At 37.6% G+C, this 21036-nt stretch overlaps 2 protein-coding genes across 2 annotated transcripts; one reads left to right on the top strand and one right to left on the bottom strand.

Moving 5' to 3' along the window:
- Positions 1–1283: 1283 nt before the first annotated feature.
- LOC132842331 (mitogen-activated protein kinase-binding protein 1-like) lies at positions 1284–17595 on the top strand. Its single transcript, XM_060865017.1, has 29 exons — positions 1284–1391; positions 3003–3094; positions 4400–4462; positions 4573–4630; positions 5038–5208; positions 5305–5442; positions 6329–6514; positions 6998–7158; positions 8037–8226; positions 9106–9246; positions 9471–9655; positions 9881–9972; positions 10081–10206; positions 10521–10591; positions 10873–10994; positions 11116–11191; positions 11291–11402; positions 11775–11838; positions 11921–12028; positions 12104–12258; positions 12342–12379; positions 12623–12853; positions 13844–14021; positions 14776–14919; positions 15032–15104; positions 15189–15460; positions 15555–16262; positions 17015–17100; positions 17321–17595. Exons 1-29 carry the CDS (start codon positions 1284–1286, stop codon positions 17546–17548), a joined length of 4377 nt encoding a protein of 1458 aa, XP_060721000.1. The 3' UTR covers positions 17549–17595.
- A 505-nt stretch (positions 17596–18100) lies between these two features.
- LOC132842332 (galectin-3) lies at positions 18101–20462 on the bottom strand. Its single transcript, XM_060865018.1, has 5 exons — positions 20421–20462; positions 19242–19743; positions 18981–19069; positions 18688–18859; positions 18101–18485 (listed from the first exon to the last, which is right to left on the bottom strand). Exons 2-5 carry the CDS (start codon positions 19728–19730, stop codon positions 18327–18329), a joined length of 909 nt encoding a protein of 302 aa, XP_060721001.1. The 5' UTR covers positions 19731–19743; positions 20421–20462; the 3' UTR covers positions 18101–18326.
- Between the last annotated feature and the right edge of the window lie 574 nt (positions 20463–21036).

The following is a 21036-nucleotide window of genomic DNA, read 5'->3' on the forward strand; positions in this document are numbered from 1 at the left end:
TGGACATTGTCAACTGTTGCCAAAAAATGTCATGTTTCTTGATTTAGGATTGAAACAAATCCATAATAATTGTAAAAAAAAAAAAAATTGCAGATAGAATTAATGAGAATCAAATTCAAAAATTACTTTTGATTCACATGCCTTGATTCTTGGTCCACTGATTTTTAAGTGGGTTGGGGCTCTAAAAGATACCCACGACCACCTCCATTAACCCTGGTTCTGGCACTAATATAAAGAAAGAGAAAAATGTATTTTTAAATGTATATATTTTGTATGTGTGGACTATACATTGTACATGTGCAACAGGAGGTATTCAATGTCAAGCAGCTGATAGCGGGCTAGTGCAAGATACTGTACAATGTGAAACACGAGCATGTAAACATGTGTATTGACTCTGGGTTTTTGTACACCGTTTAGTTTTTGATGTGCCAGTGTGCTAATGCTGTGGTGAGTGCGGCTGGTGGCGCTCAGGTGGGTCATGTCACAGGAGGCCTGTGTGTTTTCAGGGGTGGCAGTGGTGGTTTGAGTTCAGGGCTCTCACAGCTCGGGAGAAGAAACTGTTCCACAGTCTAGCAGAGCATGCTCTGATGCTCCTGTACCTTCTTCCTGATGGTAGGAGCTGAGAGATGCTGTTGGCCCTGCTGAGGCATCGCTTCATGAAGATGTCCTTGATATATATATATATATACTGATAAATATCTATGGGTATAGGTATATATATTCCAATATTCCTCTGAGAAATATATATTGTGTGTAATATATATTTATATAATGTATATATATATGGGTATGAACACTGATGTAAACAAATCCGATACATTATATGATTAATTATGACAGGTGTTTTAAGGGCATTTTTTTTTCCAATCACATAATTTTTCTAATTATTTACATCAATTTAATCCTGTTGTCGTTAATCTTTTACCTGACGGTTATTACCCGACTATGCGTTTTTGCACGTATCAGCACGACCATTCTGTATGCTAAACGTGAGAAAAGTGACACCCAATCAGATTCGCCCATCTCCAAATCCCCCCCCCCCCGTTCAAGGTACGTTCCAGTCGGAAAAGTTGCATGAAAACGCTACAGCTAAGTCACGAAGTCACGTGGTTCACATCGCTACCAATCAATATACATTACTGAGTGCTCTTTATTGCGCTGATGGGCTGCGAACTTCTGAAAGTTACAAAACATTTTACTACACATGCGCTTGTGTATTGGACGCGGAGAGTTAATGCGGTAACCCATAGTTGATACTGAGTGGAGTTTGTGATCAGACGCACATGGAGGCTTCAACAATTAAAAACAGAATTAAAAATCTGCTGCTGCGGTCGCCGTCTGTAAAGCTGAAGAAAAACCGAGGGCTGGCCAAAGAAAACATGACTAACAAGGTATATTTGTGCACAGTATCTTCATTTAAATAGAAATGCCATCATTAGTGATTAATCAGTGTGCAAACAAAATGCAGACGGTTCACAATGAAACCTAGACTGTTCAATTGTTCAGCTGTTTTTAATCATTTTTTACTTTATATTCATGAAAACGTTTTTTTTTCAGTCAGGTCAAGTCTTATGTGGCTGGTATTTATATCCCACTAATATTACATTTGTAAATATTAATATAAAGTGAGTGTAAAAAAAAATAAAATTATTTTTATATATATATATATATATATATATATATATATGTATGTATGTATGTATGTAGTGTGTGTGTGTGTGTGTGTGTGTGTGTGTATATATGTGTATATGTAATTTACAACAACATATGCAATACACTCTACCTAAATATAAGCATTAAATTACTTTTTAATTTCTTTTTTTATATATATGTTAATATCCATTTAACATCTAATGCTTTAAAATGAGTTGTATATTATAATTGTGTCCTACAACATTGTCACCTAAACAACATTCACCCTTTGAAAACATTTGGACATGGTCAGATGTCTAACAGGAAGTTGCATCATCTACATTTATATTTCCTGTAGATCATAGGAAGATGAAAATTAGATTCTCTCTGCTTTTTTTCTTCATTTTGAATAATTTATGATATTGTTTGTGAGGTAAAAGTACAATCTTGCTGTTAGCAACAAAACATTGAAATTATATTACCAGAGTTGGTACTTCTTTTGAAAGAATTTTTTCCTATTTTCTTATTTATTTCCTTATTTACTTGTTTTAATTTGTAAGATTTAATGTTGAAATGGAATGACAAATAAAGATAAATTTAAGTTGTGTAAGGACACCATTGCACCTCTGTTACTGAATCCACCATAACATATAAAACAACTTGTTACCAGATTTAAATGTTTGGCACATTATTCTGTCAGTACTACTTTAGTGCAGTAGTATAAGATTGTTGACTGTGTTTTAGTGCTTAGCTTCATAACTGAAGTAACACTTGCCTAATCATCTTACAGTTGTGTAATAAGTGTTTTGGATTATACGATTTACAAATCGTATGAAATCTAGATTTAATACAATAACTAAACAAATTTTTTTGCACATAAAATGTTTGTGTGTGTGTATATATGTTTATATCTGTAATGATATATACGTATATGTGTCCGTTTTCATGTAAACAGACAGACAAAGTAGCTCTGTGAAAAATGGTCACTGAGTATTTGATCAATAGCATTGATTGCTGGCTGCTGATAAATGCTCTCAGTGCTTAAGGCTTTTCTTTAACCAGTCAAGAATAATGCCTTGATGAGAAACACACAAAAAAGACCATCAGTGATCTGTAGCACGCTTTCTTGTGTGATTAAAAGTGATTGCTACAAAAGTTAACACAAATTGGCTCTGATTAATTCAGTTTTCCTATTAAAAAGTTTGATTCATTTTTTCAAAATGTTTAAAAAGTAAGAAATCCTAATTAAAAGGTGTTTACGCTTCACATGTGAAAAAAAAAAGTTCATTCAAAGTTAAATATTAGTTTCCTTGATTTCCGTGGCGTTTTGATCCTGACAGTAGTTTCAGTTTGTCTTTGTGATGTTACAGTTAACTCTGGAAAGAGTGCTTGGTATAACTACATCTGGAAGTAGTGGACTAACATGTGATCCTTGTTCTGGGACTGTTGCCTATCCGGCTGGGTGAGTATGAAGCTTTATATCGAAAGCAAATTATTTTTAATTCCTAACAATCTAAAATCCCCAAAAGTAGCAGGTCAGGTATGTTGCAAGGCAATCCCTCACACGCACAGACTTTAGTCTTACCCTAAACACACAGCTTTGCCACAATATGCCTACAGTTTTTTTTTTTTTAGTAAGTCCATTGATGAAAGTCTATTAGCTAAAAATGGAAAAGCTTTGTGAATAAGGCCAATTAGTTTTAACACCACAGAGCACCCATTATTGCCATGATGAAACTGTGAGTCTGCTTTGTTTTTAGCTTTGTGTTGTGTAATCAAGACACTGCATTCCTTTCAAGCATCCAGCTTAAGCATATTATCAACTAAAATCTGCTTTTAGACAGAAAACAAGTGTCTGGGACTGAATCTGTCTCTGTTATATATTTTTTTTATAACAGGAAGACACAATATAGCAGGATTTGTAAGAAAGAACCAGCTTTTTTGAAAATTGGTTATCTTTATCTTGAAGGTTTGAGTGGTGGGCAGTATGGTAAAGTTATCATTATTATCAAAATGATTTTATATAATTCAGTACTTCTAGAAACCAAATTTATTGGAAATTGTAGAGGGCCTGTGAACAAATGGTGGCATCAAACTTTCAAATATAAATCATATCTTAACAGGAAGCTGATGCATGTGTCTCCATATCATATCAACTTTTTACCGTGTTTGATGTGCTGATATGGTGAACTGCCACTGTGATGCTCTTTTGTCTATCTCTTGATCTTAGTGGTTACTTATGTGGCCTGAGAGAACTCTTTGCTTTGTTAACTTTGTAACTTCTTCTACTTTTGAAAATCAAATCTTTCTCCTGGTCTTATATCTCAGTCACAAGAAAATAAATCTGGCTACCATTGAAAGTGAGAAATGAGAGCATTGTACTGACTGACAGTTACTAGTACATTGTTTAAGGCACGTATTCATTTAAACAGAGTTAAATTGAACACATCAATAACCTATAAATATATTTGTATAAATATTAAAGGAAAACCTTTAATCATAGCCTACAGACCATTTTGCAGCTGGGTTTATTAAGATTTGCAGAATGGCAACACAAGATTTGTAAATCATTTTGAGGAAGTGTATTTATTCTTTTGCTGAAGCAGGAAAACATTTTGTGTTTGTTAATTTTTAATTAGTGAATGAGTTTTCAAAGGCTATCATGATTTTATTAACTTTTTTTTTTTTCAGGCATCATATGTGTACACATTAAAAATATAGCTGTCTCTGTGTTGTATGTGTGTGTATGTGTGTGTGGTCTCTGTAGGTGTGTAGTAGTGCTACTTAACCCAACAAAGAACCGACAGCAGCACATAATCAACATGTCCAGGTAATTAGCTGACATAATGTTTGAATGATGACATGATCAAGTGTTGTGTTTATTGAATAATTTCCCAGGCATGAAGAACACTTTTTTTTTTCTTCTTCTATTTTTCACAGAAAAACTATAACCGCTTTAGCCTTTTCGTCAGATGGCAAATATCTTGTTACAGGAGAGGTAATGTATCTTCTAACAAAGTAGAAAAGAATAATGGTTTCATAGATGTGACGTTGTGCATTTGGATAATTCTGTAGAGAAATGTTTTAGTGTGCTTATTGCAGAAGCACTTTAATGTAATCCTCCTGGATGGAGCGCCTGCATGGCAGAGTTGAGTCCGAGGTTTTATAAGGCTTCTTTGAAATTACATAAAATTACTGGTCTAAAAACAAACAAGGCAAAATGCTCCTTTAAGTAGAACACTTTGTGTATGTAAGAACACTTCAGAAAGCTATCATATTTTGAGAGTTATGGGAATAGCAAATCACCGAACCAACATTTTAACTGATGCCAATATATGTTGGTGAACTGATTCTTATTCTCTTATTCGTGCTCTTTCTCTCTCTTTCTTTTTCATTCTCTCTCAGTATGGTCACCTGCCTGCAGTGCGGGTTTGGGATGTGGCTGATGGCTCTCAGGTGGCAGAGCTACAGGAGCACAAGTATGGAGTGGCCTCTGTGGCCTTCTCTCCAAACAACAAATACATTGTTAGCATTGGCTACCAGCATGACATGAGTGTCAATGTGTGGGCATGGAAGGTAAACACACATCACTAGCCATGCATTCAACCTCTGCAAAACAGACAAGAATACCTCAGATAATAGCAGGCTCTTCTTGATGCATTACTCTTACAGAAAAATATGTTGGTGGCTGCTAACAAGGTGTCCAGTAAGGTGACAGCTGTGTCTTTTTCTGAGGACAGCTCCTACTTTGTGACAGCTGGGAACAGACATGTCAGATACTGGTACCTAGAACCCTGCAGCTCCACCAAGGTATACTTTACTGATGAGCTGGAGGGAATCTGGATAGTGTTTGTGATCTGTAATCCTCTGCTATTATGGTATGAAATGTGCTTTTGAACTTTTTCTGTGAAATGGTTGGTGTGAAGCATATGGTTAAAAAACTACAAAGTTTTAAGCTCCTATGTTAATGTGGCAGTTTGACATCAAGAGAAATACTTTTACCCTTTATTCTCGATTCTCACAGTATTCACATTACTTTTAAAATTTACACACTTTTGTCCATTACTTGCAATTTTCTCCATTACTTGCAATGTTGCCCTTGCATTGAAATGCCCCCTTATTCTAAATGTATACAGTTATCTCAATTATTCCAGTTTTATTCAGGTTTTCCAGTTACCCAAGATTTATAGTTAACCCATTTACTCCAGATTTACTTAATGAATCCGCATATAAACTCCTTTTACTTGATGAATTTACATGTTTTCCCCTTACTACAAGAAATGTCCTTTTACTACAGACATCTCTGCACTGTTATAGCCTTTATATTTATTCACTGTATATGCTTTCATATATACCACTTGCTGTAAATATGCTAGATATTTATCTGCACTTTTGCACGACTGCTACATTTTGCACTTCTGGTAGATGCCAAACTGCATTTTGTTGCTGTGTAGCTGTACAATGCAATGACAATAAAGTTGTATCTATCTATTTATACAGTTCTTACTCCAGATTTACACACTTTATCCCTTACTACCAAATGTACACACTTTGCCATTACTCCAGATTTACAGATCAGACAGTACTATTTTTAAATTTAGAAGACAGAACTATACATTTCATTGATCATTTTCTTCATTGTACTATCACTGTGTATTTCCTCACTCCTCTGTGCTTAATACTCAATTATGCACAGCAGCTCACAGCCCCTGTTCCACTGCTTGGCCGTTCGGGCTTGTTGGGGGACTTGCAGAACAACAACTTCTGCGATGTAGCCTGTGGCCGTGGTAGGAAATCTGAGAGCACCTTCTGCATCACGTCTTCAGGGCTGCTGTGTGAGTTCAATGAGAAGAGGATGCTGGATAAGTGGGTGGACCTGCGGGTGAGTGTGTGTTGGAGAACCTGTTGCATTTTCACTACAGTGCTCTGTATAGATAATGCATTAGGGTTATTTCAGTCCTTTCTAGCATTTCTAAATATTTTAAATATTATTTTATATAACATGCTTTCTCTCTGATTTTCGTTAATGATGTTTGTTTTTTTAGCATAGGAATTGCAGTTTAATGCTTATTTACAGGGTTACTTTGGCTATCAGAAAGGGGTACTAATGTGTGCCTATAAGTATGATCTTCAGCGGTAGTGTAATTGCTTTTAGTGTTCTGTATGCAGTGCACACGAGCCTATGGTTAGACCCTGAGTTATTTAATTATAAAAGAGTTCTCAATGACAGGAAATCAGCAGCAGGTACAGTGTATATGTAGTATACATATAGTTTCAAAGGAAAATGATTAAATGCTGTTCTTCATTCAAATGTCTAATTACTCCACCGTGATCCTTTTTTTTATTTATTTATTTAACTCTCTAGACCAGTACAGCGAGTTCTCTTTTTGTCACGGAGGAGCTGATCTTCTGTGCTTGTGCTGAAGGAACTGTGCGAGTGTTTAGTCCGTCTGACCTGCACTTCATCTGCACCCTGCCTCGGCCTCATCACCTGGGAGTCGACATATCGTCTGTCACCCAGGCCAGGTGGGATCACGCAGTCTCATCTGTGAGACCCCTAACTGTATATGAACGACTAGGCTTTCTTTGCCTTTCTCTGCTGTCATGAGAGGGGAAAAAAAACACAGATTTTATTTCTGAGAGGAGCAAAGCATCTGGTGCCTCATGTATAAACATTATGTATTGCACAAATCGGTTGTGTACAGCAGCTTAAATGCACACATTGGGACATGTAAGAAGAAAACTGAGCACTTGTTATTTGGTGACCCCAAATAGCAAAGACCAGTGAATGAACAAACAGTGAATTAAAGTGTTTTTTTAAAGTAATGTAAAGTAATTACTTTAAAGTAATTAAAGTAATGAATCCTTCAAAATGATGGTGAACAAGCAAACATGACAGCACAATTAGCTTCCAACAATTAGTTTTGCTGCAACTTAATATACACATTTTGCAATAATGTGAAATATATTTTTAAAGAATACTTTTAACAGAGAAGATTTGTCTATCAACATGGAATTTATACATATGATTATGATTATAATGAATAATTATAAAAAATTACTTAAATTATTTGTGAAAGGGCTTTGGTTTTTTCAAGATGAATTGGTTTTGAGAAGAAAAAAAAAATAAAAAAATATATATATATACTTGATCATATTCTTTGACACCACATTTTTTGGTATTTTTTTCATTCTCATGGCTTTTGCAGTTGCATCAAAACCGTGGAAATCTGAAACATTTCTTAGATATTAAAGTGCATAACCCATAGGCGCATCATCTATATTGCATTTATTATTAAATCTAAAACTTTGCTGTTAGGCTCTGGATGCACCTTGACTATGACCAGTAAAGTGCTTTCTGTAGATGAACCCAGATAAATGTCTTGTTTCTCTTAATTTTTCAGTCACCTGTTCTGCAACAAACCAGATGTGCGTTATCCTGACTCAGTAGCAGTGACTTATGACCCTGTTAACCTCTGGCTGTCATGTGTATATAATGACCACAGCCTGTATGTGTGGGACGTTCAAGATTTGCAGCACGTAGGAAAAGTGTACTCTGGTCTTTACCACTCTGCTTGTGTGTGGGATGTGCAGGTATGTTTTGAACATGGGGCTAAACCTGTAATACATAAGTCATTAATGCTTTAGCTTTACCGATCTACTCTTTGATAGATTAGATTAGATTCGGTAGATTAGATTTGGCAATTATTCCCTCAGAGCAGGTTCAGAATTGACTTTCAGGTTGGTTTTATGTGTCTTCCAAAACACTGTAACCATATAATTACCACGATCAATTTTTTTTGGCTATGTAAGGAATCTCTTATACCACAGCAAATTAACAGCACATTTATTTTTTTCAAGAATGACAAAATCATATTTCTGTCCATATATTTAGTTTTAATTTAACATTAGGGGATGTCTGTGAACAAACTAGCTTCTGTTATCTGTTATGTAGTACCAGCTGTAATGAGTTATCCTCATTTTTTCCCCATCCCTTGAAATTATTAAGAAAAGAAAAAAGGCAGCTTGGCATATGACACTGAACTTGCAAAGCTCCTTTTTCCTGTGTCAGAAAACATAAAGTGCTGACACTGGTGACTCCTTAGAAGATTCCTAAATGAAATCTGTGTAAATCTTTGCTATGGAAGCAATAATGTATTTGAACAAGTGCATTAATTAAAACCTGTATTTTGACTTAAAGCCAGCACTATTGTCATTGTTGCATTGTTCTAGAAAATGAATTACCTTCTGATTAAACAGATATCAGAATCCAACAGTATATACATTACAATCTAAATTCATAAATAACACACAACAAGCTGCATTAGAGATCATACAAATGCAAACAACAAATATGACTGGCTCATTTCTGCTTTAGAACTCTTGATGTGCAGTTACTCAGCATTGTATGCGGTGTGAATGATGTGGCAATGCCTCTTCCCCCCCCCCCCCCACCCCCCACCCCCCACCCAGATATGCCCTGGAGCTAAAGAGGAGCCACTGACAGGGCTCAATTCTTCAGGGCTGTTCATCAGCTGCTCTGCAGACAGCACGGTCCGCATGTGGAGCACAGAGCCACACACCAACCCAACCAGTAGCAATCTTCTGAGCAATGTAAGTCTGCTGTTTAGGTCTTGTGTAGGTCTGAAAATGTTTGCCCACAGCATTTTGCCCAGAAGGTGGCGCTGTTGCATAAAAACAGTACACGAGGGAATCTTTTAAATAGTTTTGCTGAAAATCACTTAAAAAATTCTGGCGTACACAAATTATTTTCTGTTGTCCTGTAAAGATCATTGACTGACAGATTTTCATGTTGAACATTATGCTGCCACAAATAGGATCTACGGAAGGTGATTTATACAGCCAGTAACAGTGCGTGCCTGCTGGACATAGAAGGAATAGGCACCGGCTGCACAGAGAAACCAGAGGAGCAGTCTGCAGAAGGCCAAACGGGCATCAGGACCATCTGTGTGAGTCCAGATGGCAAACATCTGGCTTCAGGAGACCGGAATGGCACACTAAGGTAGTGACCTTGCCATCACTTTAATTCTAGCCATCAGCTTTGCACTGGATGGTATGAAATGGGAAAAAAATCGTCAGAAATGTTGCCTATTAACAAGTCTTTGTAAAAATCACATTTTGTGCCCTGATTTATAAAAAGAAAAGAAAAAGCAGATGAAATATTACATATGCTTTATTCCCCTGAAATATTTATAATTAGCTTTAAACTCCATTTTATAACTTGTAGAATTCATGAACTTAACACCATGGAGGAGATCCTTAAGGTAGAGGTGCACGACTCTGAGATCCTGTGCCTGCAGTACTCCAAACCTGAGACAGGTCTGTATGTGTGTGATCCTGTTTGAGTTTGTGTGTGCATTACAATGCAACGTTAAGGGATTTGGCATAGTCTCACTAGGATTTTCCTGTGTGTTTGGAATCTGTTAGGAATGAAACTGTTGGCGACGGCAGGTAGAGATCGCATGATTCATGTACTGGATGTTGAGGAAGACTACAGTCTACTGCAGACCTTGGACGAACACTCCTCCTTCATCACAGCTGTTCGATTCGCCAGTGAGACATTTAGTTTCATATTTGACATGTGTATGTGTGGAATGTAAATAAGCAGTAATATTTGGTCAGTGTTTTGGATTTTCTCATAAATACAGATTTGTCTGTAAGAGATGCTATTGTGTGTCCTGCTTGACTCTGTCACAGAAGTGGTCAATTGAAATGATGTTCAACCATCAAGTATCATTATCATTATGAGGCTCAATTTCATTCATGGAAATAAAAATTTGTAAATCAACCTTTGGAATGTTTGCCCTCTCACATACAGCCTTAATTTTTTTAATTTGTTTTCCCTGTGCTTGTTATGACCTCTGCAGCCAGCGAGGGAAAGGTGAGGATGGTCAGCTGTGGAGCTGATAAGAGTCTGTACTTCCGCACTGCCCACAGGGTGAGTGAACTTTGGCTTACCAACAGATTGTAGACTGCTAAGAAATGTATTTAAACCATGAGTGGTTACAGATTTTTAGTTTTTGTTCCAGATCTAAAAGTCCTCCTGGTTAGTTGTGTGTTCCTAGCAGGGCATTTCATAAGGATTGTTAGAGATTCCAGTAAGGATTCTAGGATTAATGTTTATATGTAACACAATTACAACCTGCACCTTTAAACCGTTAATTGTAAAATATCTCACATTCCTTTTCCACCTATTTGTTTTTTTTTTCCACAAACCAGACTTTTAAAGGAGTAAAATTTAAACGTACACACCATGTGGTGAGAAAGAGCACACTTCATGACATGGATGTGGATCCCTCTTGCAAGTATGCAGCTGTAGGCTGTCAGGACAGAAACGTCAGGTGAATTTATTCACACATACTCTCGCTTGAAATTTCTGCTCCCGAGGTCATTTTATAGCATGCTGTTACATTTTATCTCTATCTGTAAACTGCACAATCTTAATGTGATTTTGTCTGGCAGAGTGTTTAACATAAGCAGTGGGAAACAGAAAAAATCCTTTAAAGGCTCTCAGGCTGAAGATGGCAGCCTTCTCAGGGTACGGCAAGTCTTCAGCACAACACACAGTTTATTTAATGAATGACTGAAGGCTTTAAACATTGTAGATTTCACCTCATATATGTATATGTTTTTGCAGGTTCAGATTGACCCTTCTGGCCTGTATGTGGCTACCAGCTGCTCAGATAAGAATCTCAGCCTGTTTGATTTCCGAACCGGAGAGTGTCTGGCTTCCATATACAGCCACTCGGGTAAACACTGTCTCGGCTGTTTAACATTTAGAGTTATCTGCTGTTTTAAATCGATCTGATAAAAGTAATAGTTTAGTCGAAATTTCATATTTTATACGATTTCAATTTCCCAGTTTATAGTATAGATATAGTAAATATCTAGGCTGAGTTTAAAAAAAATTGTTTTCCTCCTTTTTGGGGTTTTGTTCTCATGTCTCAGGTAGTTTTTCCTTGCTCCTGTCACCCCTGTCTTGCTTGTTAAAGACATACATTTACCCCTGAACTTCAGTAAAGCTGCTTTGTAACAGTGTGTAAACAGTTTAAAAAGTTTGAGTCTAAAAAGAACATAAAAGTGAAAAGTTTGTAATGTTTTCTTTACCTGTGTCCTTGCAGAAGGCGTAACAGGCATTAAATTCACACGTGACTGCAGACATCTGATCTCCGCCTCAGGAGATAGGTAGGAATGTGGTTTTGGTATCTATCTTTTATGTTGGAAACTTCTCAGTGTGTGCCATGCTGATGTTTGTGGTGTGTTGTAGCTGTATCTTTATATGGCGCCTTGCTCCTGAGTTGACCATTAACATGAGGGAGAGGATGGAACAGTTACACTGTCAAAGTGGCCCAGCTTTCACAGATTCAGAGAGCAGGTACACCAATACAGTTTTGCAATACAGCTTTATAATTTTACATAAATAAGATAGATGAGGATTGGAAAATTTCAGACGGGCCTCTACAAGCAGTCTGGAGATGAACAGCACCCTGTCTCTACCAATCTGTATATCTGAGAGTGAGGAAGATGATTACAAAGAAAAATTTGAGGATATCCATATACCGGATGACCGCAATGTACCACAAAGATCGTTAGACGAGGATCAGGGTAACGCATTCATGCTTTTCACCCACACTGTATATTTAAATGCTGTCATTTTAGATGTTATTATTGATGTTGCTCTGCCACAGGTGCTTCTGATGACACAAATGACTGGGACACCTCTAAGGTTAGAAGTGTTTACATTTCGGTCACATACATTTGTTTCTGCTTCATAAGCTTGCATCTGGTTGCCTGACCATTTATGACCATAAATCACAATCCATTTGACACATTTTTGGCAATGTAAAAATAAAAAAAAATATTTTTAAATGTGACATGACTTCTTTGCAGGTACTTAGCGCTGTTATTGGAAAATTAGTTCCATGACACTAACACTATTGTACTGTTCCAAATGTTTGGTATGATATAGTTGCAGGAGTCATCTTCAGGTTCGAGCACATCTGAGCCATCTTTGCCTGAGGTTCCACACAGGCGAAAACGCTGGAACTGTAGGATGGGTTCTTTTGAGGTGATGGTGAAGTCCATGCTGGAACTTCGGCAGTTTGACTCATTTTCTAAGCCTGGATCTCCCCTAAGGAGCTCCACTGGTCAGCTCTGCCACCAGGCCTACGGCAGAACTACCAGCCATCACAAAGACACTGTGAGTTCAGTACGAGGATGTTATTATCAATAGTTCATTGATGGGTGGTAGGGCTGTTATTTAGGACAGGTCTTATTGTTAATATTTCCAGTTCATAGATTATGCATTCTTTACAAACATATTTCTCTACTCTCACTTTTCACTTGATTTAAGGACATCTACACATAAATCATGCAATTATCCAGTCATTCAATCATGTGGTAGCAGCACAATGCAAGTCATGCACATTCAGGCCAAAAATATTATTTATTATTTAGACCTTTTATTATAATCCAGTTCCTGAGCCCTCCATAGCCTTAGATTCCTGTTTTTGTCTGACAACGTGGTTTTGTTAAATCCGTTATACCCTATTCCCTTCAGTAGTCATTATGTTTTTCAAGCTGAGGTGCTTTTCTGCTCACCGCAGTTGTAAAGTTGACAGTTACTTTAGCCTTCTGATCAGCTTGAAACAGTCCATCTATCCTCCTTTCTGACCTCTCTTTCAAACAAGCCATTTCCACTAACAAAACCTCTGCTCACCGGATGTGTTTTCTTTTTTCACACCATTCTGTGTGGGTACTTTAAACTTAACTCTAAACTTTTGGTGGTAAAAATCTCTGGAGGTCATCACTTTCTGATATACTCACACCAACACCTGCTGGCACCAACATCTATGTCTCTTAGAGTATCCTCATTTTGTTGCTTGGTATGAACTTTAATTGAAGCTTTTGACCTCAATCTGCATGATTTTATGTTTTGGATAATTGGCTGTTTGGATGATTGCATTTGTACAGATGTGCCTAATAAGGCAAATGGTGAGTGTATACAGTATATAGGTTAATAAAGATGACCGAATGCTTAGTAGAAATTAGACCTCACACAAGGGCTAGGGGATATAAAGACCTGTAGAACACTTAACTCCATTGTTAGCCACCATCCAATAGAGTTGATTGTCTAAAGAGAGGTGCTATTTTATGTTATTAATGATGAGATTTTCTCATACTAACTCAGAAGTGTAGTAAGAAACTGGAGGCTCATCTTTACTCTTCCTGGGTGGGTCCTGCCTCATCTCCTGAACCTGAGGGTGTAATGCTGAGCTCAGAACTATGCCAGAGCAGCCACAGCTCTGACAGAGGCAGCTCCATGGGCTACGCCAGTGGAGGATCCAGCCCAGAGCACGCCCATGAAGGTCAGAATCCCAACTACAAAGAAAAACCAAAGGAGTAATCATAAAGAAAGATGCATGATTAAAGCATCACTCACACAGCCACCTGCTAGACACCCTGTTATTAGCTACCATATGTCACAAAAAGCCATCCATAGACATTTATTCTGCCCTCGTACATGGTTCACAGATGTCCAGAGCTTTGCTTACCAAAATAAATATTATGGCTTTAAATGAATAATCCGATCCAAATTTTCTCTCTGATTTTATATGAAGTGGTTAGTCAAAGAAACCCATATTTTGATTCCCATGCTTAGGCTTGTACATTCTGCACCAGAATATCGTGTAAGTTTGTAGTATATTTCCTTTTTTTTTAACCAAAAGAACAAATTGTGTTCCTTTTTTGCTCTGATTTAAAATTCTCATCTCTGCAAATATCACACTGGGTACGAAGGCAGTTTATTAAACACACCAGTAAAACTGTTATTGACTTCAAAAGGATCTGATACTTTGCTATAAAATGTTTAAACATAAAATTGGGTTTCCATGCTGCAAAGTGTATTTCTATTGTCCTTACAACTGCCTTAAATTTGTATTATAAATGAGTTCATGGGTATGTTTGTTTTTTTGTTCAGTACAGGGGCAGTTGGTTGGGGGAACAAGCATTTCTTTCAGAATTGTGATATTGATCAGGATATCCATAGGACTAGATTAGTCAACCTCAGTAGTCCTGTTTATAGTGATTTGTTGTTGTTTTTTTTTCCTCTCTCAATCTCAGGCTTAGATGATCCTGAGTCACTCAGTACTGATGAGGAAGATGAGAAAGCAGCAAGAAAAAGGCAGTTTCACAAACCAGAGAGCCCTGAACAAGAGAGTTTCCTCAAAAATCACTTTGAAACACTGGCTGACGCTAGAATCTCGGGTAGCGATGATCTACAATCTATGTGCTGAGTAAATGTGTAAATCCTGATCTTCATAGTTTTCACACTTTTTTTTTTTTTTAGTAACTGAATTGTACTTTGTCCAATGTACAGAGCCAATTGGTAAAGGTGCCAAACCTCAGAGAAGCAGATCAGCGTGCTTCCTTGCCCAAGGCTTCACCCCTAGGTATGACATGCTAATAAATTGGCTAACCTGATTACCTAATGATTTTGCACATATGTGATATTCATTTTGTGTGTTTGTTTGTAGGAGACTTTCCCAGTTCCACTGCAATTCTATCAAGAAGTCTGTATTGAAGCCGCTGGTGTCCCCAGTACGTCCCTTACAGAAGGACAACAGTCAGGGGACGAAAGTGGAACAGAGATCAGACTCGTGCATTTTAGAGCAGTTACACTCATCCCCCAAAAGGAGAAAAACTTGTAGAGTGACGAATGTGACAAGCCCAACAATGTCCAGGGTGGTCAGCCCTGTAGACAAGCCACTTTTTAAATCCATGTCAGCACTGAGCATTACAGCAAACAGTATGTTGATTCTGATGTTTTTAAAATCAAAAAGGTTTGTCTTTACTTGCTCATTTATAGGTCATAAAATGTTTTTTTTTCTTTTTCTTTGAAGGTCGAAAGTGTGTAACCACATCCCTTTTGAAGCAAGCATCGCGAACTTCCTCATCCGAGCTACATGCAGACAGGAATGATTTAATATCCCAGCACCCGTCTTCCACAGACTCACCATCTGCCCAGCCATTGGAAAGCCCAAACACTATCCGACGTCTCAAAGTGCGCTCATACATGAGTCCCACCACCAGCTCCAGAGCCAAAGTCAGCCGCTCCATGTCCCTTAAAGAAGGTCTTCATCTGGACCTGTTCACTGGTCAAACAGCTCCATCCCCACAGTCATCCCTTACTAGTCCATCTCGTGCCAGCTCACCTATTTTGCCATCTCTATCTGCCCCTCTCACGGGTATGTGCGACCCAGTCGAATCAAAATTGAGCCATGGTGGAAGTCCTCCAAATCCAAATGCTAAAGTCATCAAGTCCCGCGTCTCAACAAGAATGAGTAGCCCGTTATTGGAGTGTCCCAGTAGGCCCACACCTGCTCCCAGTACAGTCTCTGCTGCAGGCACAAACACTGCAGTTCGTCATGGTGACAAATTCTATACCAAGAGTCAGGTGCAACCTACAAAGTCTGTGTTCCCTATTCCTGTCTCTCAGTCTTTGTCTATAACAGACTCTCTGGGCCCTGAAACGTCAACCCACAACTTGCAACACCCTCTAGTGGATATCCAGGCATGCAATAAGACACGCAAGAGCCAGTGTGAACAAGGTTTGAGTTTTTTCTATATTATTATGGTATCTGCACTGTTTCAACATATCATAATGCTGTGCTTCTTTTAATGTCTTTTTTTTATGTACTCTGTGCTACATTTCTTATTGTAGGGTTAATATGCTATTCTCTTTTCTTGTTTTACAACATAAATAATATCACCCCATACTGTATACAGTATACAGTATGGGGTGATAAAGATTAGAACATGCATGCCACACCAGCCAAAAAAACCCACCCAATGTCCATTAATAATTTCTGATTGGCTATGCATAATAATAAAACTAGTCAGTTTTGCAAAATTGTGTTGCTACTTTTACAATATTCAAAACAATTACAAAACTACTTTTACAATTATTTTTCAATACTGAGAAAATATTGTGAGAAAATCTGGTGACTGTTTCTCACAATATCCTTACTGCAATGTCCCCCTGCCCTACTAGAGCAACAAATTATATTGTTCATAACTTTTGCTATTCACACTTCCAACACGAATGTGGCAAAATTGCATGGTTCGAAAAATTGTGCATTGCATGATTTAAAGCCAGCAGTTAACTTGTATTAAATAATAATAGCAGCTGCTCCCAAAACTTGACTCATAAGTCAAAAAACGTGTAGCCACATGTGTTTTGTCCATATTGTCCATGTCACAGCTTTAAATTGCACCATTATGGAGGTCTGCCCCGAAAGGCCTTTTCTACTTCAGTTACACTTCCCCATGTCCAATTTCTCAATTTGCTGTTCTCCTACAGAGCCCTTGATAAACCTAGAGACCTGCAGACAAGTTGCTGCAGAGCTGTACAATTGTGTGAAGAAGGCCATTCAAGTTTACACCATGGTGAGTGCAGCGATCCATTTGTTTTTATATATATATATATATATATATCCCACTACATTTACAGTGTGTATGACACAATTTCATCATTACTGTTATTATTGTTGTTTAGTGTGTGGTTTTATTATGATTTGTTTCAAAACCCATGAATGTGTCTCTTTGGATCTGTGTGTTTTTATGTGTCTGTCTCTGTGTGTGTGCTTGTGTGTATGTGCTGAACTAGGTGAGCTCCTGTGGTGGAAATGTTGGTTTGGATCAGAAGGAGATGGAGCATGTGCTGATGGAGGCATTGTTCATGGCACGTTCCGAGCTGGAAGCTGTTCCGGGGCTCAATCCGGCGTCAGGGCTGACTGTACTCAGTGAAGGTGAAGAGAAGACAATGGCTCTGTTGGAGCAGTACTCTCAGCTTCTACTGCAGTCTGTAGAGAAGAGACTCGAACACAAAATCTAGTCTAAAAAATCTATTTAATATCTAATATTACTAACCTGACCTCATTAATATGGATATCTATACACAAATTTGACAGATTTTAACTAACAAGTTATACCAAGAATATACTTTTTTAGATTTTAGTGTTCATTCTTTCCACTAGGAAAGAACAATGAGCAACTACATTTTATACTGTCTTTTAACATGAAGTTTTTTGCATGTAATTTAATGTATGTGTGTTTGTTAATAAGTATATTAAGTATATCCATTTATTTTTTTAAATATACGCTGGTCTTATTTTTATTTGAATAAAGTTTTAAATATCCTACACACTGTACATAGTCTATTAGGTTCAAAAGGAAGAACCTAAAAAGGTTCGGACTTCTGTACCATAAGTTCCATTACACATGCTGTTACTAATATTCTTAAAATAAAATGAGGAGTGGTTAAATACTTTTTTGCTGATTTTATTAACCAACCATAGTCAATTCACATCAGGTTTGTACATAATTTCTTAATGATCATAGAATAACATCATTTATTTTATAAGACTTAACATCACTGTGTGCCATATTAAGGAAAAAGTCTGTTTCAACAAGACGGTCATCAAATTAGGAATTGCAAGAGTCTGTGCCATTATTTTGCAAAACATTCTGTGAATGGAAACACTTGCATAGTGTCCAAAATAAATGCACAAACATTGTGTTAAAGACAGACGAATCAACACTGGCGTTCCTGAACCTTATTCATATGCAATGCTGATAGAGTAAGGGAACTGTCGCAGTTATGCATCAGTGTCTCAGGGAAGAGTGTCCACATTGACAGATGTAAGATATAAATCATGCAGGATGTTGATACGATCAATCTGGTTCACCTCTTTGATGCGGTGCTTGAAGTCAAATACAGGTGTGTTATTGACTGCCACTTTGAATTCATTGACTGTACAGAGGATCTTCATCTATAGAGGAAGAGGAGATCCTGTAAATATATGCAGAGCTCAAGTCTGCATTTAATATAATAAATTCACATCTGAAATGGTTTCACATTACCAGTGCTCAAGGGTTAATCATTTTTATACAGTGTCATAAAAATCTACTGTGTATTGAATTTTAACAGCTTTTTGCAAATGTGTGGTCTTTCCTGATTGCATTGTCTCTTACATCAAAGTATTGTCCTGCTGCAAAGGGAAATGGTGCTTGGAGAGTTCTCTCCTCATGTCCCCACTGATCTCCCAGCTTGTGGTTGCGAACAAGGACCTGCTTCCCACCCTCATTGAAGCGTGGGTTGATATGCAAGGCGATGTCATTACCACGCACGAAATTAACAGTAAACCTGGTACCCAAATACCAAATTAAATCTGTGGTAATGAAGATGGCAAATACTACTGCAGTATATACCATATGTTATTTAAACGCTTTGTTTAAAATATCTGAACCATAGAATGTCCACTCACATTTTTGCATCAGGCTTCACTTGTCCTTTGATTGTAAGCATCAGCTTATCATAGATGCCTCGGGGAAAATTCATGTTGAAAGGCACAGACTAAGATGAAAACAAATTGAAAGCATAGGGTTGAGTTGTGTTTAACAGAACACTCAAAAATTTTATCATTTGACAATTTGCAATCTTCATAATTATCAGTCAGTCATAAGTATAGGTAAAGGAGCAAGTTGCTATATGCTGTACTGCCAAATATCTACCACCTATAACTTACCACAGGCCCCGTGGGTGGGGCAGGTGGCCATGAATGCTGTTGAACTCCAGTGGGGCCCTGATTAGGCCATCCGGGCTGACCAGGGTTTCCATTCCATGATGATGGAATGGGGTTGGGGAGTTGTGAAGGCCAGCTTGGTGGCATTGCCTGGCTTGGCTGACTTGGTGGCATTGGTTGGCTTGGAGAGATCGGTTGACTTGGTGGCATTGGTTGGCTTGGTGAGATGGGTTGGCTTGGTTGACTTGGTAGCAGTGGTTGGCTAGGTCCAGTTTGTGGAGGACTTGGCCAAACTGCCTGGGTGGGTGGTATTGGCTGGTAAGCTGGCCAGTTTGGTACAGTAGGCTGCATTCCAGGCCAGTTAGCCTGGTTGGGCTGATAGGGCCAGAAAGGCTGGTATGGTTGACTGGGCCACACTGGTGCCCCAGGTTGCTGAGTGCTCTGGCAAGGCCATGTACAGTTGCCCTGGGATCCAGATGATGGGCAGTTCATCGTTATCTGGAAGCTACAGATCAGGAACAAATAATACACATGGGTTGTTGGTTTTGTTTGTAGTGAAAATAGACATGGACAAACTGACACAGACACATCTACACATGAAATGCAAGCTGTGACATTAAATTATAAGCAGCCCTTATACATGTTCATTTTAGTCCATGCATCTTTTCAGTTTAAGATGTTTTGTTCAATATAATATTCCACATGCTACAGGGTAGAATACTATCTGCATATTATAATCATGTCGTTATAATCGTTTATGATAAATCGAATAGTAAGAAAAATTAATGAATGAATGAAAATATGATTTAAGTGAATGCTTTGTACCAGAGAAATTAAAGCATATAATTGAACTGTATTGTTATTGTGCATTTATCTTTTTTATTATTCACTGTACATGTTTACATGTATATATCTATATATTACATACTGTACATATGCCACACATTTATCTGCACTTGTCTATTTGCACAATTGCTACTATCTATCTATCTATCTATCTATCTATCTATCTATCTATCTATCTATCTATCATTAAAATGTAGGCAGGATATAGGGACAAAAGAAAATGTCATATTCCAAAATAAATAATTATATGAGCAGACACAATGCATTTTACTTAAAATGATGGTTTATCCCATAAACACTCACAAAAATCAATAAATAAAGAAATCATTAACATACCTGTTAAAGTGCAAAAACTGGGAAACACAAATACAAAAGATCTCTGGGAGACTGAAAGAAACCTGCCATAACTACATAAACATATGTATATATATACTTTGTGCTCTTGCCACTCCCTCTTTGCCAAACTTTAGGGAAAATCACACTCAGTGACGTAAAGTCACATTCCACTTCATTATTCTATAGACAATAAACAAGGCTTTGTTAAAAATCTGGGCAGAATAATCCAGGGTGATACATTGGAGTATCTGAGTGTATGATACTGCATTATTGTGAGCAGTCATGAGACTCCTGCTAACTGCTGAAAACTCACTTGACTAGTCAGGAGTGCAATAATGCAATAACAGTGACACAACTTAGCTGTTTAACACTGGCCAATGATAAAGCCCCAGTGTTTAGATTGGAAATGGACAGAAACACAGCATAGACCAAATCTCACAATGCTATAACATTAAAAGCAGTGCAGTTTGTTGGTTAAATTAATGTTCTTCTTCTGACATAGCAGTCAGGTCAAGTCAAAACCAGTACAATTTTACAATATGAACTAGCAAAAACACTAGCAAGCAGGTTAGCTGGTACTTTAAGCATTAACTTTACCTTATAGGCAATACATTAG

Source organism: Tachysurus vachellii, chromosome 3 (genome assembly GCF_030014155.1).
Source record: "Tachysurus vachellii isolate PV-2020 chromosome 3, HZAU_Pvac_v1, whole genome shotgun sequence".
NCBI classification, from domain to species: Eukaryota; Metazoa; Chordata; class Actinopteri; order Siluriformes; family Bagridae; genus Tachysurus; species Tachysurus vachellii.